The 23111-nt window shown below is 45.9% G+C and overlaps 1 protein-coding gene across 5 annotated transcripts in view; it reads left to right on the forward strand.

Annotated features, from left to right (window-relative positions):
* LOC130110415 (uncharacterized) overlaps window positions 1-23111 on the forward strand; it is a 59395-nt gene that overhangs the window by 16143 nt on the left and 20141 nt on the right. Inside the window, exons 1-2 of one of the 5 annotated variants that reach the window (XM_056277507.1) lie at window positions 18304-18544; window positions 19550-19700. In XM_056277507.1, coding sequence (XP_056133482.1) covers window positions 18356-18544; window positions 19550-19700 — 340 coding nt within the window. In that variant the 5' untranslated portion in view covers window positions 18304-18355. Of the gene's footprint in view, window positions 1-18303; window positions 18545-18933; window positions 19325-19549; window positions 19701-23111 lie in introns of those variants that run through there. The other 4 variants (XM_056277509.1, XM_056277508.1, XM_056277505.1 and 1 more) reach the window with 4 other exon arrangements.

Raw genomic sequence — 23111 nt, forward strand, 5'->3', positions numbered from 1 at the left:
AGTTAGGAAAATCTGGGAAGTAAAGCATTACCAAGAAATTTCTTCATGAATGTGTTCATAGAGGTGTGTAATAACATGTATTAAAATGTTGAAATTCAACTCCAGGGGGAAACCCTGAAAAAACCTGATCAAAGTTGGGGTATTGATACCAGTATTTAAAAAAAATCAACTTCCGGTTTAGGAAAAAAGGCTACCAAAACATTTTTGTACATCATTTTCTGAACAAAAAAGTCTCTTGGGGTAAGTCTCTAACTCACTCGTGTGATTTTTTTATGATTTTTAAAAGATTTTTTATTTTTTATTCTTTTTATTTTTTTATCCCGTTCTTAAGGCCCTTTCCATCCACCCCCTCCCAGTGAGAGACCCTTGTTCTTTAATTCATCTATTCTTTTATTTTCATTTTTTGTTTTGAAAATATTGTGGTAAAATAGAGAGGAAGTAGGGGAGGGGGGGAGTCCGGGTGAGGGTGATTTTTTGAAAAAGATTTAGATAAATAATTTTTTATCATAACAAATCACAGCAATGCTGTAGAGACTTACTTTTGTTTTTTTTCACGATTCCGAGTTGATTGCTAGCATTTAATTTTCTCTAGATCTACTCCTTAGTGGAATAACTGCCATGCCAACTTTTGCATATATATTTTTTTGCATTTATTACAATAGTTGCAATAGTCAGAGAAAATCCATGTCAAATGCTTCACAAGTCAATGTCTGAGTCTTCTTCAAGACCATCATGAATACCATTCTTGCATGTAATGCCTTTACAAACTCCACATGCTGAGATGCACTTGACACCATTCTTCTTGCAGCTGCATCGCCTGTTGCTGCAATCTCCATTACAATTACAGCTTGTGAACTGGAGGAGCTCCTCAGGAGCCATTGGGTCTAGTGTTGGAACTGGCTCATAACCATGAACACCGAATGTCCATCCATAGTCACTGGGGTCCAGAGACATGCTCTGTAGAAAAATCCAGTCCCGGGTCTGTAGGTAGGCACGGAGAGAATGCTGTGCAGCCGCACCCTCTGTTGGAGGAAAAGTCTCTGGTTTGATCAGCCCAGCCGCTGCCTTCCGTGAGAACATGGTGTACCGAATTTCACCCAGAGTAGTACCTGGTCCATTGTAAATATATTGGAAGATCGCAGTTCCAGCCTGAACCACTGCACCCTTGGTAGCATGAATGTCCATGAAGATGTCCATATGTTTATCAATGTCCCCTGCACAAAACCTGAAAAAGTGCATTTCAAGGTTTTTTAAAGATATTTCAATATACAAATATTTCACTAAAATACAATTACTTTTATTATTATAGGCCTACTATTATTACCTGTCAAACAGAGTTGTTTTCCCATGGCCAGAAATAGCAGAAACTGTATCACACCCAGTGAACGCATGACAAAAGAGCAGGTAGCGTCTCTTTCTTTCTGAGAGAGCTTCCCGGATCTTCCTGACATCATAAGAGCCCTTGGATGTGGTTAAGAAGAGTGGGTGGTTGGTGCTCGAGCTATGGTGCACCAGCATTACCAGCACGTCTGCGTCTTCTGCTCGCAACTGTAAAGAGAGCATGTGAAAATATTTTTAAAAATCAAAACTCTTATTTTGAAATAGTTACGCAAATGAAAGTTAAATATCTACACAAACTACTGACCTCAACAGAGCCATCTTTAGCAGCAACCAATGCCTCTCTCACAATCGAAATGTCAGCATCATTGTCAGTCTGCTCCACAGTGATGTTAAGTTTTCTGAACGTTGAGGAGAGGAGGTGAAAGAGTTCACTCTTGTTATGGATGTTGTCCAATAACTTTGCTCTTGGTGTCCAGTGCATCATATCTGGTTGAATCTGGAGATCACAGCATGATTTCTTGCTACGTCGGATGTGGTCATGATCTTTTGGTGATCTGTTATAGCCATCAAAGACCACAATAATCCTTTGAGAGTTACAGCCAAGACGCTGCACGTACCTTAGGTAACTGTTGGCAATCTCCTGCCAAGTCTGGCCTTGTTCCCACTTCACCATGTAGAGAAGCCATCCTCCATCAACCACCAAAGTGGAACAGGGTTGGTTAGTGAGTTCAAGTGGATCAGTCAACTCCTTCAGGCTAGTTTTGGAAAACCCTGCCTTGTTTGCCTTGTTCATTTTGTGATCTTTGTTGCCTAAAAGGGACAATGGGATGGGAGTTAGCTCATTCTCCAAGCTTGTCTCAACTGTCATATCCCGTTGAGCAAAAATAATCAGTCGGTTCAACAACTTGAGTGAGTCAAGATGAATCTTCTTCTCATTGATCTTGGGAATCTTTCTGAGTGATGACAGGGCTTGTACGTTTTACTTCACCTCCATGGTTGATGTTGCTGACTGTCCATCCAGCTTTATCTGCATCTCTCTACCTACTTCAGCTGCTCTCTCCGCATTGACTGAGTCATCCCCCGTGTTTGTGAATCCTGTAGAGAAAGATACAAGCATATTCTTGTCTCGATCGTGGTCGAATGGGTTGTTCTCTTCAAACCATTGAAGGGCAAGTTCAACTGCTTCAGCATCCAGCTTCATCTGTGTTTTGCCAAGTGACTTAGGGTGAGCACCCAGCACTTGTGGCTTGAATTACTGTTTCTCATCCTCCCTCTGCTCAGTCCACCTTCTGATTTGGCTACCTTCATTAATGTTTGCTCGATGCAGATGTCACACCAGGTGCCAGACCAATCATGGCTTGAGTAACGTACAACATGGTTTCCATGGGCAGTGAAACTTTCAAAGGTCTCTTTGTAAGCAGGCAAAATTTCAAGTTCCTTCATAAGTTGACAGTACAGCTGTGCGCCTTTAGCATATTGATGATGGCCCGCAGCAGCAAAGATGTCCAGCATCTTGGTAGCAATGCAGGACAGGTGTCCGTTGTAGTCTGCAAGCTGCTCAGTCCGGATGAACATCTTGATCACATCTACCATGTGGTGGTACTGCACCCAGAGTGTGGGCGTTCTTCCTCCTTCAGCAAGTCTTTTGAACTTTTCTTCAAACCTCTGCTCAAACAGTGTCACTCGTGAATCTGTGTCTGGCTCCCATCTTCCCATCAGCAACCTTCTTAATTAAGATCCTCATTTCACCAAGCTCATCCTCGTTGAAGATATGTTTCATGGTGTGTTGATAGATGGCTGCATCAATGAGGAGGTGAGCACGGATTGCCTTGTCAAAACACCCTCCATCCAAGATGTGGCTGGCTGTCGTACTTCCTGGATAAATCAGCTGGACCAGTTCTAGTAATCCAGAATCTTCCATGATATTACCTATGGATCCAAGGTAGGACTTCAGCAGGTGAAATCCGCCCAGCCTCGGCATGACAGGTAGATTGGCCTGCTTTATGATGCCCACAGCCTTCAGCCAGATTGGAAGATCAAACGTCACAATAGTGACCCGGTCTGCAGAGAGTCGCATGCACTCTTTGAGTGTGGTGAAGATGGTGTTGTGGTCATTAGGGTCACCTTCAATGACTGGGAGGTAATCAATCTGTGTGCTCTGTTTAACATTGTCTGCATGGATACTCTTCATCCAGCCATTCCAGTTGGGGTGTGGGAAGTCAGGATGTTGAGCTTTGATCACCCACCCTGCTGCCCAGAGTGTATCACCTGGTGTGAGGAGAGGCTGGTTGTGCATCACAGAAGAGGAGAGCTCAGCAATGGAGAGAAGCGTGATGGAGCTGATTCCTTTCTGTTTCCTGCTGGTGAATGGGAGTATCTTCACTTGAGCTCCTTTCAGGATTTTAGCTTTCTCATGTGCCTTTAATTTCACCCTGTGGACAGCAGCTATAATATGCGGATCTGGCAAAGGTGGTGCTGGAGAGGTGACTTTGATCCAACCCATTGAATGAAACAGTGTGTTTCCACTGACAGAGACAATGTTTAAATCTATATTGTCCTCAACGAACTGAGTGACTGCATTGTTTGCTTCCGCAACCTCCATGGAGACCACCTGATTGTCACTTTCACTAGCGGTCGGAACCGTTGGATCCTCAAGTGCGGCATCAATCGCAGCCTCATCATTGATCTGGTCATCAGTTTCTTCTACAATGGTATCAAGTGTGCCAGATGTATCTGGGATGCCATCTCCATTCCTGTCATTGAGGAAGCAGTATTTGTAGTTTTGTGTCTCTGAGTAAGACTCAGTGTATCCTAGCTGGTGTAACTTGTCGATCATCCATTTTGACCCAAATCTATGATCAAGTTGTATGGCAAGCCCCATTTGGTATGGCAATGCTCCTGATCGAGGCCGACGAGCCTTGATAAAGTTCTGCCCCCAAACAGCTACTCTTTCATCGGTCTTCACTATTGGTCTCAAGAACATCTGGAGGCTCTCAGGAACAAGTGCCAGCTGACTCTGGATATCAACCATACTGTATGCAGTGGGGTATGACTTTGGATCTAGATTAATCATGGCGATGTCCTTGCATATGAACTTTAGTGCTGTCTTTATGATTTGTGTCTTCTCATCTCCTTGCTGAAGATTAGCATGATGCTCTCACAGAATGTTGCTTGTGTTACCTTTGAGGCAGAGTACATCTGACCTTTTCGACTGTGATGTGAAGTACAGTGTGTCATGATATTTCTCTTGAAGTTTCATCCTTAGCCATTTCTTTGAATAAGAGAGGCTCTTATCAGGTGACTGATCAAACTGCTGCATCTTTTCGTGGACTTGGTCAAGCGTCATCACCCCATGCTCGAGTTCTGTGTCTAGCCATTCGCATAATTCAATAAAAACAACCTCTCGCTCATCATCTATTTTCTTTTGTCCTCTCTTCCTTGGTCCTTCATCTGCAGTCTTGGAGTAAGGCCTACCCTTTTCAAAAAGAAGTTTGCAGTGCAAATGATACAAGGTTTCTTCTGCTACTAAGTCATTGATCCCTTCCAGATGTCCAAGGACTTCTGTGCCTCAGTCATCTCCACGACTCCTTGCTATCTTCAGCAAGCTTGCCTTTAGTCTATCTGCAGTCACATTATCAGGCACTCTATATTTCTTTCTAGCGTCTGCTAGTTTATGTTCGTAGAGATGAGCAGGGTTGCAAAGAATGCATACATTCTTGTACAGAAGCTGAACGGACCGTGAACTTGAAGAGGTGCATGCAGTTGATGCACTGAACTCAGAGCAAGTGCGCCTTCACTTCAGCTTTGCTGTCTCTTCCTCTGCCTTTGATGCTTGAGCTGACATCTTGGTGACCTTGACAAACTTGTTGTACAAATAATCTTTACACTTTATGTGGTATCTAAGTCTTCCTTCATTTTCATCCTTCTTCATATGCTCCAAAATTGTAGCATTTTCCATGGCTTCTGCGTGTTTCAATAAAGTAGCATAGCCTTTAGAAGTTCTCTCACCTGGCATTTCCAGGCCTTCACAGAAGAAGCACTTGAGCAGAGGTGGGTTCACATCGTCTTCCATATTAGCCTACTGAAGACCCATAGCCTACACAAAGTAGAATAAAGACCGAATCTGTCATCGAGGCATAGTTTCTGAAATATTGTACTGAGGTTTCAAAGAATAGATTTGCTTAACCGTAACAATAAATCAAAAAAAATTCTGAGGCAGTACAGGCTACACCACTTTAACCTAGCTAGGTAGTTAATGGAGCACACAGCTAGCATTTAACTAAATAAATAAATCAGATGTAGGTTTTGGAGTATAGTACACACATGAGAGTCAGACAACTTATGACAACTATGAGCCAGCTAACAAGTATTGTTAAGCTAGTAATGACAACTTTTAGTGGAAGTTAACATTTACGTTAGCCGATCATATTACTTTCTGTTAGCTAGCTAACAAGAACAAGCAAAGTTATACCTTTTATGTAACAAATGAGAATCATCAGTGTTGTGCAGAGAAACATTTCAGCTTGTTAGAAAAATTGTTGAGAATACGTACGTATCAGGTGTTGAAAGCAGTATATTCAGTCAGCCCGTGATCAATAGAGAAAAAGGATGTAAATGGCTTCAACATGCCGGGTGCCCTCTACGGCATGGGGGGGGCGGGGGGGAATGATGAGTGGGAAAGTGGATGTGAAAATTTTTCTACCAGGGTCTTGGTGAAAAATAAATGCTTGCAATCAACTTAGAATCATGACAAATTCCTAGTTTGACCCCTCAAACGTAAGTTAAGTCCAATTTAAGCTTTTTTCAATTTTCGAAAATCTGTTATCGGTACCCTGACTTTGAGCAATTTTTTCGGAGGTTACCCCCGGGAGTTGAATTTCAACATTTTAATACATGTTACTACACACCTTAAGAAACACATTGGTGAAGAAATTTATTGGTAACACTTCCCAGATTGGTCAAATTCCTGCTAACTTTCTCTCACTATTAGCTTGCTGCCACCACAACCCAACCCCAGCTGACGATGAGATGAGATGAGATGAGATATTAATTTTGATTAAAAAAAATTATCAATCGGCGTCCGGGTAGTATAGTGGTCTATTCCGTCGCCTACCAACATGGGGATCGCCGGTTTGAATCCCCGTGTTACCTCTGGCTTGGTCGGGTGTCCCTACAGACACAGTTGGCCGTATCTGTGGGTGGGAAGCCGGATGTAGGTATGTGTCCTGGTCGCTGCACCAGCGCCTCCTCTGGTCAGTCGGGGCGCCTGTTTGGGGGGAGGAGGAACTGGGGGGGAATAGCGTGATCCTCCCACGCGCTACGTCCCCCTGGTGAAACTCCTCACTGTCAGGTGAAAAGAAGCGGCTGACGACGCAACATGTATTGGAAGAGGTATGTGGTAGTCTGCAGCCCTCCCTGGATCAGCAGAGGGGGTGGAGCAGCGACCGGGACGGCTCGAAAGAGTGGGGTTATTTGGACGGATACAATTGGGGAGAAAAAGGGGGGAAAATAAAAACAATATATCCATCAAAAACTCATCACATAAGCATGTCCTGACTTCTGACTGGTCCTACAAAATTACAAATCAATTTTGCTTGTAGTTGATAGATAAATTTGACTTATCTGTTATAGTGTAGAGCCGAAGGAACGGAGAAGACCGTAGGTTCACACTTTGCCGTGTAGGCAACTTTCTTTAATCAATGGTAAATCAGAGAGACAACAAAACCACAGCTCGACTGAGCGGAGGTGGCAAGAATAATCAGAAAACTGGCTGAACAACCATGACTTAACCCTGCGTTAACCTGCCAGGGCAACCCTGACTTAACCCTTAGTTCCTGGGGGGAATTCTATCCCCAATACGTGTCCACCACATGAGCCCCCCCAGAATTCGCCCTAGTAATCAAAGTCAGGCAGGCGCGGGGGGATGACAGGCCGTCCGCGGCGGCTCCGGGTAACAGGGGCCGGAGTGTCTCTGGGAGGCATTGACGCGGGCCTGTGGAGGTCGGCCTGAGGAGCAGAAGAGGCAGCGCGGGCCTCCACGGGGGGAGGAGGCGGAGCCGGGGGACGACCGCGACAAGGAGGTTGGGCTAACTCCAACGGCTGCGTCAAGTCCAGGTGTGCGGGTTTAACTCGGTCCACTGAAACATGCTCGGCCGTGCCCCCAAAATCCACCACCAAGTGCTTAGTTCCCCGTTCCAGGACGTGGAAGGGGCCGTCATAAGGGGGTTGCAGTGGGGGGCGGTGTGCATTGTGACGGATGAACACGTAGTCCGCTGACTGCAGACCTGGGGGCACCTGGGACACCGGAGCGCCGTGTAGGGCGGTAGGGACGGGTGTGTAAGCTCTGATCCCGTCCAGCAAGGAGGCTCGTTGGTCCACAGCTGACCGGGGACGCGTTGCGTTGGGCATGAAATCGCCTGGGACTCGCAGCAGCGTGCCGTACACCAGCTCCGCAGAGGAGGCTTGTAGGTCTTCCTTCGGGGCGGTCCGCAGGCCCAGCATGACCCATGGGAGCTTGTCGACCCAGTTGCAGTCCTTGAGAGTAGCCCGAAATGCAGCCTTCATGGACCGGTGGAAGCGCTCACATAGGTCGTTCGCCTGAGGGTGGTAGGCGGTAGTGCGGTGAAGCTTGACGCCCAGAGCCTCACCCACAGCACTCCATAGCTCTGAGGTAAACTGTGGCCCGCGGTCAGATGAAAGGTCGGTAGGCATACCGAAACGTGAGACCCACGACCCAATAAAAGCCCGGGCCACATCAGCAGACGTCGTGGATGCCAGGGGAACAGCTTCAGGCCAGCGCGTAGTCCTGTCCACCACAATGAAGAGGTAGGTGAACCCATGGGAGGGGGGTAGGGGACCAACCAGGTCGACGTGGACATGGTCAAATCGTCTCTCCGGCCCTGCGAAGCATTCCAGGGGCGCCTTAATGTGGCAGTGTATCTTAGCCCGCTGACAGGCAACACACGAGTCGGCCCACGCTTTCACGTCTCTCTTAAGTCCCTCCCACACAAACTTAGCAGAGGTCAGGCGCACGGATGGCTTACCGCCTGGATGAGAGAGGCCGTGCACAGCTTCAAGCACGGGGCGTCTCCAGCTGTCCGGGACGATGGGCCTGGGCTGTCCTGTGGAGACGTCACACAGGAGGGTGACACCTGTGTCGCTGAAAGGAACGTCCTGCAGGCGGAGCCCCGTGTCGGAGGTCCGGACGGAGAATGCTCGTGTCCGTGACCTGGTCAGCGGCCATCTGTGCATAGTCCAGGCATAGGTGGACCGCTCCAATCACTGCCCTAGAGAGGCAGTCAGCTACCTGGTTAGACTTACCAGCGACGTGCTGGATGTCGTTAGTGAATTCCGAAATGTAGGAGAGTTGTCGCTGCTGGCGAGCGGACCACGGCTCGGCCATCTTGGACATGGCAAACGTGAGGGGCTTGTGGTCCACGTACGCAGTAAACTCGCAGCCCTCTAGCAGGAACCGGAAATGCCGGATGGCGAGCCAGAGACTGAGGAGTTCCCTGTCAAAAGTACTATACTTGCGCTCTCGGGGTGTAAGCTGGCGACTGAAAAAGGCCAAAGGCTGCCAAGCCCCCCCCACCCACTGCTCATGAACCGCACCAACAGCATAGTCCGATGCATCCGTGGTTATGGAAATAGGCGCTGTAGGTGAAGGATGCGCTAGCAGGGTAGCCTGGGAGAGCGCAGCTTTAGTCTCGGTGAACACACGGTCCCACTCTGCTGTCCAGTCGACCGCCTGGTTGGGGGACTTGCCTTTCAGCGCCTCATACAGTGGCCGGATGATAAAGGCGGCTTGGGGAATGAAGCGGTGGTAGAATGTCACCATCCCGATGAACTCCCTGAGCGCACGAGCTGTTTGGGGGTGCGGAAAGGCCGCCACCGCTTCCACCTTTGAGGGCAGGGGGACCGCCCGTCTCCAGTGATGCAGTGCCCGAGGAAATCAATGGCCGTCAGCCCGAACCGGCACTTCGCCGGGTTGACGATCAGCTCATGCTGGCTGCGGCGTGTGAAGAGGGCGTGAAGATGGGACAGGTGTTCTTCCTCGGAGGCGCTGGCGATGAGTATGTCGTCCAAATAGACGAAGAGGAAAGGAAGGCCACGGAGCACTGAATCCATCAGCCGCTGAAAGGACTGGGCCGCGTTTTTGAGTCCAAATGGCATTCGTAGGAATTCAAATAGGCTGAATGGGGTAGTCGCCGCTGTCTTGGGGATGTCCGAGGGGTGCACGGGAACTTGATGATAACCACGGACCAGGTCGACTTTTGAGAAGACGCGTTTGCCAGACAGGTTTGCAGAAAGGTCCTGGATATGCGGGACAGGATAGCGGTCAGGCGTGGTGGCGTCATTTAGTCGGCGGTAGTCCCCACATGGGTGCCAACCTCCATCAGGCTTAGCGACGATGTGGAGTGGGGACGCCCACGGGCTGTCAGAGCGGCAGATGATCCCCATGCGTTGCAGGTGCTCGAACTCAGACTTGGCAATGGCGAGTTTGGCGGGGTCGAGACGCCTGGCTCTGGCGTAGACCGGGGGCCCCTTCATAGCAATGTGATGCTCCACCCCATGCTTAGCGGTGGGTGCCGAGAAGGTAGGCTGGGTGAGGTCAGGGAACTCAGCGAGGAGGCGGTTGAACTTGTCTGCCTCTGAGAGAGAGTTGGCTAGACCTGCATAGGCCGCTTCCCCCCGCGTACATGCGAAGGAGGAGAAGGTTAAAGCGTCGACCAGACGGCTGTTTTGAATGTCCACTAGCAAACCGTAAGCGCACAAAAAATCAGCTCCGAGGAGGGGAAGCGTTACATTGGCCATGACAAACTCCCACGTGAAACGTTGTCCACCAAAACACAGTTCTACAGACCGCACGCCGTAGGTGTGGATAGGGCTGCCGTCAGCCGTCGCCAACTGGGGCCCCCGCTCCCCGCCCATGATGTCGACGTCAGTAGCAGGGAGCACGCTTCTCTGTGCGCCCATGTCACAGAGAAATCGCCGACCGGAGATGGTGTCAAGGATGAAGAGTAGCCTGCTCGTATCGCCAACACTCATGGCCACAACTGAGTGTTGGCCCTCTCGTTTCCCGTCGGCCTGTAGTTGCAGGGGGAACGGCACCGTTTAGCTTTCGCACCAAATCGAGCGTGGTACATACAGAGTCCAGAGGGCTTGTAGCGGTCTGAAGCTGTGGCACCACCGTCGGGCCACGCCCGCGATGTCGGCGGGGGGCCAGTGAAGGTAGGAGCCATCACCCCGGCATGGGAGGAACGTTGTGTAGCGACGAAGAATCGGTCAGCCTCCTTTGCCAGCTCACGGGGATCAGTGATGGTGGAGTTAGCGAGCGCAGTCTGGACGTGGGGCGGCATGTTGCGCGGAAACAGCTCCATGAACAGGAAACATGGCTTTTCTTGACCCAGTAGGTTTAACATCCTGCTCATTAGCTCCGATGGTTTGCCATCTCCCAAGCCCTGAATTGCGAAGAGGCGTCGTGCTCTCTCCGTTGTTGACAGTTCAAAAGTTTCAAGGAGGAGATTTTTAAGTGCGGCGTATTTACCATCGGCCGGTGGGTTGGTTATGAAACCGCTTATCCTGGAAGCCGTAGCACACCCCAGCGCCGCCACTACGTAGTAGTACCTGGTCTCGTCTGCTGTTATGTCTCTGAGCGCGAACTGTGCCTCAGCCTGCGCGAACCATGTAGTCGCGGAAGACTCCCAAAACTCCGGCAGTTTAATTGCAACGGCGTTCGTAGCCATAATGTGATTGGTTTCAGAAAACTTATCCGAAAACCGACGTCGGGGTCACCAGTGTAGAGCCGAAGGAACGGAGAAGACCGTAGGTTCACACTTTAGCCGTGTAGGCAACTTTCTTTAATCAATGGTAAATCAGAGAGACAACAAAACCACAGCTCGACTGAGCGGAGGCGGCAAGAATAATCAGAAAACTGGCTGAACAACCATGACTTAACCCTGCGTTAACCTGCCAGGGCAACCCTGACTTAACCCTTAGTTCCTGGGGTGATTTCTATCCCCAATACGTGTCCACCACAATAGGATGTTTTCCAAAGTGTCAGGGACAGCTGCAGGGAAGAAAAGGACTCTTTTCTCAATGTGAGCAGCTAATGTGCCCCCCAAGAATTCCTGTGACCTTGAAGCAGATCTGCAGTATGAAAAGACACAAGAGGAAGAACCAGAAAGTCTACCACTGACAGAAAATCCTGAGATGTTAGAGCAGATGGAGATAGATGATCTCTTGGCTCGAATACGCTAAATTTGTTTTGCTTCAACCAAGAGAAAGAGACATACACTTCCACGCTATGTGAGGCTGGAACGTCTAGACCAGGGGTGCCCACAATTTTTTGACTCGTGAGCTACTTTTAATATGACCAGGTCAAAATGATCTACTCATATTAAAAATAATAATAAAAATACTCAATACATGTTTGACATATATATATATATATATATATATGAACATTTATATGCAGTGTGTGTGTTTATATACATGTTGTGTTACATATACAGTATTGCAATGGATTTGCATTTATATTGAACCTTACACAGGCAATAATCATACCAAGCATTTGCTACTACACTATGTTGAAATTGCATCACTGCAAGAACCTTTACAGCTGTGTTAAATAGATTTGTGATCTCTACCTCTCTACTCTGAGGATGACCTGCACTGGAGGGAGTCAGACAGGGTTGCATAGTTCGGACAGTAGCTGCTGGTAGCCAGCCTCAAGCAGGCCTCCAAATGATCATCTGTCATGGTGGAACGGTATTTGGACTTGACAATCTTCATGTGAGAAAAGGCTGACTCACACAAATAAGTAGAGCTGAATAATGTCGTCAAGGAGGTTGCGCATTTCCTCATGTTTGGGTACTTGTCCTCTGTAAGTAAGTTCCAAAACTCTCCATGCGCCCTGGACTTAAGCTGAATGTCAGCCTGTACTGTCAGCATCTCATCCTCCACTGCAGACGAGTTCAGGTGAAACAGTGTTGCCATTTTTGAGGCGAGGGAATCCACCTCTGTATCTTCCCCAAATGGGTAGCACATAAATGTAGCGATTGGCTCGAGCAAAGCAAAGTCTTGAAACCGTTTGTCAAAGTCTGACCGGACATTTTCAATCTGCTCTGTGTAGCGTGCACTGTCAAGTTGTGCACATGCCCTCCCTTGCTTCTCCAGCTCTGCTGCGAGGTTTCGCAAGTTTCCCAAATCACGGCGCTGCAACTTTGAGGACAGAAGTTGCATTTTCCGTTTGAAAGCGTTAACTGAGCTGATCATGTTTACCACGCTTTTGTCTTTTCCTTGCAGCTCTAAAGTAAGCTCGTTCAACATGTTGGTTAAATCAGTTAAAAACACCAAGTCTAGCAGCCACTGATTCTCATTGAGTTGCTTGTGTTCCGCATGTTTAGTGATACGGAGAAACTCCTTAATCTCCGGACAGAGCTCTCGAAATCTCTGCAAGAATCTCCCTCTACTAAGCCATCTCACGTCAGTGTGTAGCAAGAGGTCAGAGTAGTTACAGTCGGCCTCTTCCAAATGTGTACCAAACAACCATCTTTGAAGAGACCTCGCTCGAGTAGAACAGGCGGGTTTGGTTGCCACATCCATGATCTCTTTCATGTTTAGCATTTTTGCGCATAATGCTTGTTGCTGTATTATGCAATGGTAATTAAGGAAGTCAGGGAAAGCATCGTCCTCCCTGCACTTGGCAATAAATCCATTCTAGCGGCCCACCATAGCAGGCACACCGTCCGTGGTGATTGACACCAGTTTACACACTGGGAGCTGGATTTTAGCCACAAAGTTTTTGAAGATCTGAAAAATGTCCTCTCCCCGCGTGTCTTCCTTCATGGGTAGTATTGTTAACAGCTCCTCTTTTGCGGTCATATCTTGAAACACCACCCGAATGAAAATGCACAATTGGGCCGTATCACTTATGTCCGTAGACTCGTCCAATTGTAGTGAGAAACACTCGCAGTCCACGATGTCCCTCCAAAGCTGCTGTGTCAAATCATCGCCCATCACTTCACAGCGCCTTGTGACGGAATCTCTTGATAACTGGAGAGCTTTGATGAAGATATTATTTCTGATTTGTTTTTAAAGTCCCGAAACAACGAATCTGCTGCCTGAAGGAAGGCCTCTTTCATCATCTCTCCACCTTGGAAGGCCTTCTTATGCTTAATGATGGAGTGACTCACCCGTAAAGATGCTTCGGTGGCTGCCTTTGCCTTTGAATTCGGCTGTGTGAAAAGTGACTGCTGCACGATTAACTGCGATTTTAGTTCCCTCACCTTTCTCTTTCTCAGCTCGCTTTTCGGAGGGAAGTCATTGTCATAGTTTTTATGAACAGTTCGAAAGTGCCTCTCCACATTTCCTTTCTTTGGGATAGCAATGCTGGACTGACAGATGAGACAAACGCATTTGGAATAAGACATGGTGAAAAAAAGTCCTCCTCCCATTCCACATGGAAATGGTACGTTTTTTGTTTCTTGCTAGGTCCGGCTCCCCCACTCCTTTTTGTTTTGTTTCACTTTTTAGTAGAGTTTTTTTTTTAGAGATTTGAACTAGCTAGCTCGATACAGTTCTGCGTTAGCTCACGTTGTGGGCATGTGAACTTCAAGGTACGTTAGAGAAGGGCTCTGGTTGTTATGGTAACCTAATGTAACAAAGTTTTAGGTTCCGCTCTAGAAACTTTGGTTTTAGGCAACAGCAGACTGGCCGTCCTTTACGTCAATCAAAAGGCAAATGCCAAATGGAGGACAGATGATAGACTAACGTCTTGAAGAAAAAAAAAAGTTTTTTTGGAATGTCATGGAGATCTACCAGCACTGCCTTCGCGATCTACTGGTCGATCGCGATCGACGTAGTGGGCACCCCTGGTCTAGACCATCTCTACAACCTGTGTCGAGCGTTGGCTCTCATTCTTCATCCAAAAGGTGACATAAACAGTTCCTATTAGATTTGGCTTTTGATTCCTCTTTATATGACCGCTTTAACCTCACAATCTGTTCAAAGTAACAGATTTGTTACATGGTCTATAGTGTTATTTAGAGAACAGAACATGCTGAAGTGTGGGCCCGAGTATTAAAGGATGAAAGGCAAGAGAAAAAAAATAATAATAAATAATTATAGAAATAGATTCTCTTCATTATGCCGATTTCTTTTAAGAACACAAACAATGGCTTATATTTCTCCCCCTCAATACTGAATAAAATTTTAAGATTAAATACTCCCACCCCAAATGTCTTGAGTTCCTCCTTCAGCTTTTCTCTATGTGTTGAGTATTTCTGGCAGTGACAAATAACATGCTCAACAATTTCTTCTGATCCACATTCACAAAGTCCTGATGGATGCTTCCCTAATAGGTGCATGGACAGATGCACACTGTTATATACGCACAGACCACATGTCAATCTCAGCGCATTTCATTGGCGGTTATCATTGTCCATCATCCAGTACCCGCATGTACTCATTAAGTTTGCCTGTGTTAATACAAAAACATAGATTTACTTCTACAGCTGAGAGCATGCTTATTTCTGCTAGCCTGGTAATTAGCAGCTTGCTGAGACAAGAGACCGAGGGTGTAAGAGGTGTCCCAAAAGAGGGGGAGGGGGGCATTCAGATTTTAACTTGATATCTAGCTGTGAAAATGCTATCTAGCTAAATAATGTCAGCTACCATTAGCTTGCATTGTTTATTTACCTATTTCATTTTGTGTTCAGTGACTAATGTTAGCTGACACATCACATAACAAGACAAGGTTACAAAATAAAATTCGATATTACTAACTAGTTAAATAGCCGTTTCATACCTCTGATCTGTTATTCCCTAATACTTTGTCACAGCCAGCAGCGAATGACAGAAGCACAATTTCTGACTGCACGTAACTTCCCCGCACTTCAATTTACTCTTGCCTGGCCGGGTGGGTTGGTCAAATGGCTGTGATTGGCTGGATGGCCGTTCAATCAATCTAACATGTCCAATAGGTTTTCACGTATGGGGAACTCAGTTTTGTTTAATCAACGACTACCTCAAGAAAAAGTGTGTGGGGTACGTCTTGGGATCCCCCTGGAGGAGCTGGGGGCGTTGGTGGGGAGAGATGTCTGAAGTGCCCTACTTAGCTTGCTGCCACCGCGACACGACTCCGGAGAAGCGGCTGATGATGAGATGAGATGAAATAAAACATCTTACATGAGCAGGGAAGAAGACAGAATGCACTGTCATATCATGTGTGAACGGGCGTCCGGGTAGCGTAGCGGTCTATTCCGTTGCCTACCAACACGGGATCGCCGGGTCGAATTCCCGTACCTCCGGCATGGTCGAGCGTCGCTACAGACACAATTGGCCGCGTCTGTGGGTGGGAAGTCGAATTTGGGTATTTGTCCTGGTCGCTGCACTAGCGCCTCCTCTGGTCGGTCGGGGCGCTCCCCGGATCGACAGAGAGGGGGTGGAGCAGCGAACGGGACGGCTCGGGTAATTGGCCAGATACAACTGGGGAGAAAAAGAGGGAAAAATTATATATATATATATATATATATATATATACTACCGTTCAAAAGTTTGGGATCACATTGAAATGTCCATATTTTTGAAGGAAAAGCACTGTACTGTTCAATGAAGATAACTTTAAACTAGTCTTAACTTTAAAGAAATACACTCTATACATTGCTAATGTGGTAAATGACTATTCTAGCTGTAAATGTCTGGTTTTTGGTGCAATATCTACATAGGTGTATAGAGGCCCATTTCAAGCAACTATCACTCCAGTGTTCTAATGGTACAATGTGTTTGCTCATTGGCTCAGAAGGCTAATTGATGATTAGAAAACCCTTGTGCAATCATGTTCACACATCTGAAAACAGTTTAGCTCATTACAGAAGCTACAAAACTGACCTTCCTTTGAGCAGATTGAGTTTCTGGAGCATCACATTTGTGGGGTCAATTAAACGCTCAAAATGGCCAGAAAAAGAGAACTTTCATCTGAAACTCGACAGTCTATTCTTGTTCTTAGAAATGAAGGCTATTCCATGCGAGAAATTGCTAAGAAATTGAAGATTTCCTACACCGGTGTGTACTACTCCCTTCAGAGGACAGCACAAACAGGCTCTAACCAGAGTAGAAAAAGAAGTGGGAGGCCGCGTTGCACAACTGAGCAAGAAGATAAGTACATTAGAGTCTCTAGTTTGAGAAACAGACGCCTCACAGGTCCCCAACTGGCATCTTCATTAAATAGTACCCGCAAAACACCAGTGTCAACATCTACAGTGAAGAGGCGGCTGCGGGATTCTGGGCTTCCGGGCAGAGTGGCAAAGAAAAAGCCATATCTGAGACTGACCAATAAAAGAAAAAGATTAAGATGGGCAAAAGAACACAGACATTGGACAGAGGAAGACTGGAAAAAAGTGTTGTGGACGGATGAATCCAAGTTTGAGGTGTTTGGATCACAAAGAAGAACGTTTGTGAGACGCAGAACAAATGAAAAGATGCTGGAAGAATGCCTGACGCCATCTGTTAAGCATGGTGGAGGTAATGTGATGGTCTGGGGTTGCTTTGGTGCTGGTAAGGTGGGAGATTTGTACAGGGTAAAAGGGATTCTGAATAAGGAAGGCTATCACTCCATTTTGCAACGCCATGCCATACCCAGTGGACAGCGCTTGATTGGAGCCAATTTCATCCTACAACAGGACAATGACCCTAAACACACCTCCAAATTGTGCAAGAACTATTTAGAGCAGAAGCAGGCAGCTGGTATTCTATCGGTAATGGAGTGGCCAGCGCAGTCACCAGATCTGAACCCCATTGAGCTGTTGTGGGAGCAGCTTGACCGTACGGTACGCAAGAAGTGCCCATCCAACCAATCCAACTTGTGGGAGCTGCTTCTGGAAGCGTGGGGTGCAATTTCTCCAGATTACCTCAACAAATTAACAGCTAGAATGCCAAAGGTCTGCAATGCTGTAATTGCTGCAAATGGAGGATTCTTTGACGAAAGCAAAGTTTGATGTAAAAAAAATCTTATTTCAAATACAAATCATTATTTCTAACCTTGTCAATGTCTTGACTCTATTTTCTATTCATTTCACAACATATGGTGGTGAATAAGTGTGACTTTTCATGGAAAACACAAAATTGTTTGGGTGATCCCAAACTTTTGAACGGTAGTGTATATATATATATATATATATATATATATATATATATACACTACATGTGTGAACAAACAGTCTGATTAATGTGGTGGCTAGAAGCTGTAAGAAGAAACCACCAGTAGCGCTGGAAAATTCATTGCAGCAATGTTACCGAATGTATGAAAGCAGCTCACTATCACAAACAGTTAGCTAGCGGTGAGGCCATCGCTGCCACGCTTGAAGAAATCGTTTTCACGACGCAGTTTATAGATCAGGCTGGCAAAATAAATAAATAAATATGTGTATGTGTGTGTGTGTGTATATTGTAACGTGCATGAATAACAAGACACGCTGGTCGCTGGCACGCGGGTCAGACCCTTTAGTCGAGCGGTTAGCGATGCCTCCTGCGGTGCGGGCGATACGGGTTCGCTTCCCGGCCGCGGCAGTTCCTGTGGTTGCGTTGTCCCCCGAATTCGCTACAATATATATATGATACTGTTAATATGGGCTCTAATAATTACTAAACTGAAATTTAAGGAGGGATATTTTAATTCTAATAGCCCCCCCCCTCCCCGTCATTTTTAGTGAATTCACTGACGCTTAGCGGGCTATTTTGCAGTTTCAATCTAAACCTTTCCGCTTCTTCCGTTTCCCAGGGGTCGGTCGACACAGCGGATTTGATAGTTTCCGTCGTCACCATGTGAGTTTCATGGTAAACCACTGAGGGCCTATGGGAAAAAGATGAGCCCCTCCTCTATTCCCGGTGACGCCTCCGGGAGGAGGGGACAAGGTGCAGTGAGCAGGAATTCCGCTGAACCAAGGGGGAGGTTTCAAACGGACTCTTTCAGTTAGATCGTCTCACCAAAAAACAAAAACAAAAAAAAACAGACATGGCCTGTCGATATGTCACAGTAGACGGCGTGATGGGTGATGACACGTTTTTTAACATACTGGCGGAGTCTACCATACAACCGTACATGTACGAGCCGGAGTACACCGAGAAGGAGTTAAGTGAGATGGAGCAGCGGGACGAGCGGCGTAGTTGGAGCTCAGACAGCAGCGATCACAATGAATTCGGGGTAGTATTGCAGGAACGAACGAGTCTAGTTATAATTTTAACTGTTGTCTGATATTGAAACTAACCGAATGACCATGTAATTACCACTCCATTCAGTGTGGAAGTGCTTTCTCATCAGATGTCTTTAGGCATAGCTCCAGGTAAGAAAATCAAAGGAAGTTGAATCAGTTAATCTGGGCACAACGTTTATTTACAGAAACGTGTCATCACTCATCAGAAGAGGTCACTTAGATGAGTGATGAAACGTTTCTGTCAGTAAACATTGTGTCCATACGAGCTGATTCAGCTTTCTTTGATTCTCGTCAGATGTTTTTTCTGTTATGTCGGAGGGAGCGTTACATTATTATTATTATTATTATTATTATTATTATTATTATTATTATTATTTTGCCTAACCAATCGCTGGAGACTGTCGTATTCGGTCGCTGACGTCATTTTCAGGCGACACGCTGCGTTAGTTTAAGCAGGTCTATCAAGGATGTCAATCGACAATTTGAAGTCCGTCGATGTTGATAAAACATGTCGTTTATGCAAAGAAAGTCTGTTGGTTAGAGGGGTGATAACGAATACAAGAATTCTGTTCAGCCTAAACGCCAAAGTGAAACCGTTGCACGAACGGTTCCGAGACATTGGAGTTATTCTCCCTCAAAGACCAGGTGTATGCTCCAGAAGGATTTGCGCCAAATGCTACCGAACATTTGTGGGAGTTGAAGAGGCTGTAGCTGTTTTAAAAACATGGAAAGCGGAACAGAAAACACAAGAGAATGACCTATACATCAAAGTGTGTGCGTTAATACAATCTGAAATCTGTCCCCATGTGTGCGGTGCCCCCAAGTTTTCTATAGCGATTAGGATTTAAGTGTTTTATTGTGTATCCATCTTATCAATTTTAAGCATAAAAATTGCATTTTCATGGTCAGTATTGTGTGTCACATTTTTTTGCTTGTATATATTGTAACTCGTGATTGACACGGCATCCACAATAATGGCAAACTTTCCCTTTCAGTCCAAAATGTTTAGAGAGATGGGGTGCCAGACCAAGGTGATGACTTTCGACGCTGAGTGCCAGACTGAGCCGAGTGAAAACGACTTGCAGTGGCAGACTTCCTCAGCTGACTCGATGCAGTCCCACAAGAAACCATCTAGAAGACGCAAGGGTAAGATTTGTCTACTTTTTTTGTCAAGGTCTTTGTTTTTCAAATATATAAGAAAAGACAAATACAACTTGAACATAGGACAGTTACGTCAAGTTTCTGTCAAGCCCCTCATCTTCCAAGTACTGGACCATTAGTAAATTTGCACAGCCAGATGTCAATACAAAAATATTCCAATATGAATACATTCGTATAGATATGTTCACAGATTCACGTACTCATAGAAATAGTAATGATAAGTAAATTAAGAAAGGAGAAAGGGGGAAAAACATACACATGGGTTACATAGTTATGCCAGTAGCTGCTATGCCTTCAACAAAAGATATAATTGGTTGCCAGGTGGCATATAATTTTCTGGTGGACCTTCTAATAGTATATCAAATATTTTTTCTAGGTGGACATGCCACATAACATCTTTAATCTAATCTCTAAACCTCATAATGTTGGAGGGAGAGAATTCTTCCATTCGAATAGAATAAGCTTTCTGGCCAGCAGGTGGCAAAAGGCCATTATATTCATATTACACACATTGGAAGGAATATACACTGGGGCCACACCAAACAGTGAAATTAGTGAAGATGGGTCTACTGTTTTTCTGCATATTCTTGAAAAAGTCTCAGAAATATATTGGCAAAATCTATACTGCTTGAGACATGACCAGAACATAGGCAGCATATGGCAGGAGCTTGTTTGCATGGAGCATATGTAGGGTCAAAGTCTGTCTTAATCTTAGATAATATATCATTGAACCAATGAAGACGGTGTACAATTTTAAACTGAACTACGGTGTGCCTAAAGCATATTGAAGAGAAGTATTTTTTTTTGCCATATTGCCTCTGAGATTATTGTGTCTAGATCTGTTCCCATTTATATTTAAGACAGTTCAAAGAGGTCAGGTTATGTGTGTTAAGCAATGTATAAACTCTGCTGATAATTTGTTTCATGTCAACTTTACATTTAAAAATTGAGTCCAGCAGAGATGCAGTAGCAGTCTGAATTCAGTGCTACAAAACCTCTGAGCTGTACCTGTTGAAATGTGACCTATGAATATTAAATTTATGCAATAACTGTTCAAAAGAGGTAACCATTTTTTCAATAGAGATTAGATAATGGGCCTAATTCCATTTCATGACCAAGCATGAAATGCTTTGTCCGTTACTGAGGTAGCAAACATGATTTCTTGTCACTGGTGCAGCATGTGAAAGGTCAGTAAGATTAAAGGACCTTCTAAACTGGTTCCAGATTTTAACTGAATGGATAACAGTTGGATTACAGAGGTATAAAGTTGATCAGCCACAGCATGAAGATATTGGAAAGAATAGTGGAAGCGAGGTTAAGAGGAGAGGTGATAATTAGCGATAAACAGTATGGTTTCATACCACGAAAAAGCACTACAGATGCGATGTTTACTTTGAGAATGTTGATGGAGAAGTATAGAGAAAGTCAGAAGGAGTTACACATTGGGCATCTGGGTAGCATAGCGGTCTATTCCATTGCCTACCAATACGGGGATCGCCGGTTCGAATCCCAGCATTACCTCCAGCTTGGTCGGGCGTCCCTACAGACACAATTGGCCGTATCTATGGGTGGGAAGCCGGATGTAAGTATGTGTCCTGGTCGCTGCACCAGCACCTCCTCTGGTCAGTCGGGGCGCCTGTTTGGGGGGAGGAGTAACTGGGGGGAATAGCGTGATCCCCTCATGTGCTACGTCCCCCTGGCGAAACTCCTCACTGTCAGGGGAAAAGAAGCGGCTGGCAACTCCACATGATCTGTAGTGGGGTTAGGGAGCAGGTTGAGGAGAGCCTGGAGAGGTGGAGGTATGCACTGGAGAGAAGAGGAATGAAAGTCAGTGTGAGCAAGACGGAATACATATGCGTGAATGAGAGGGAGAACAGTGGAATGATGAGGATGCAAATAGTGGAGGTGGCAAAGGCGTATGAGTTTAAATACTTGGGGTCAACTGTTCAAAGTAACGGGAAGTGCAAAAGAGAGTGCAGGCAGGGTGGATTGGGTGGAGAAGAGTTTCATGAGTGATTAGCAACTCAAGTGTACCAGTAAGAGTGAAAAGGAAGGTTTACAAGATGGTTGTGAGACCAGCTGTTGTATGGTTTGGAGACGGTGGCAACGACAAAAAGACAGGAGGCGGGGCTGGAGGTGGCAGAGTTGAAGATGCTAAGATTTTCGTTGGGAGTGACGAAGGACAGGATTAGGAATGAGTACAGTAGAGGGACGGCTCAGGTTGGATGGTTTAGAGACAAAGCAAGAGAGGCGAGATTGAGATGGCTTGGACATGTGCGGAGAATTGCTGGGTATATTGAGAGACGGGTGTTGAATATGGAGCTGCCAGGCAAGTCGAAAAGAGAAAGGCCAAAGAAGAGGTTTATGGATGTGGTTAGAGATGACATGCAGGTGGTTGGCGTGACAGAGGAAGATGCAGAGGACAGGAAGAGATGGAAACGCAATATCCACTGTGGCGACCCCTAACGGGAGCAGCCGGAAGAAGCAGAGGATGACAATCAGATTGGAGGTGAAGGTTGAAATTGGCTGTTTAAATGGTAATTAAAGCTACCGGGGGAAGTAGATCCAATGGATGCCCCTTCCAATACTATCCATTTGGGACTGATGACACACCTTTGTTAAAAAAATAGGAGCAGTGGGCTGCTGCAGTGCCTAGGGACCAACTCCAGTTTTTTTTTTTTTTCTGTTGCCTTGGTCAGGGGCACAGTCAGGAGTATTAAACCCTAACATACATGCCTTTTTGATGGTGGGAGGAAACCCATGCAGACACGGGGAGAACATGCAAACTCCGCACAGAGGACTGGGATGGCCAAGGTTTGAACCTCAAATCTTCTTGCTGTGAGGCAGTAGCGCTAACCGCTGGGTCACTGTGCCGCCCACAGATTGGGGAATAGTTGCAATCACAGCATTGTAAGCTGTAAGAATTCTCTGTGAATAGTACACATTGCCATTGCCATCTAGTTAATGGTCGCGGCATTTTGCATATGAGACTGATCATTGTTTTCGGTCATTATGCCACTATATTGTTTATAAGGGTGGGGATACCTGCAGTCATTTGAGACTGAAGAGGTCACTTAGATGAGTGATGGAATGTTTCTCTCAGTAAACGTGTCCAGATGAACTGATTCAACTGATTTCCTTACCTGGGTTATTGAGCATGCATAAATACAAGTTCAGACACCAGTTTACATAAACGATGTCCTTGTTTAAATTGAGAAGAACTTCAGATTTGGTTTCTTAACATCAGTTGTATCATTAAGACTGCACAACAGAGACGTCTTAGAAAATTCAGAATGTCCAAAATAACCGTGGTCAGTCTATCAGACTGCATACTGGTGTTATGTGACAAAATAAGTGCATTTAGGCCGAGCTAACAGGCCCTCATTTTTGTTTCCT

Source organism: Lampris incognitus, chromosome 3 (genome assembly GCF_029633865.1).
Source record: "Lampris incognitus isolate fLamInc1 chromosome 3, fLamInc1.hap2, whole genome shotgun sequence".
Taxonomy (NCBI): Eukaryota; Metazoa; Chordata; class Actinopteri; order Lampriformes; family Lampridae; genus Lampris; species Lampris incognitus.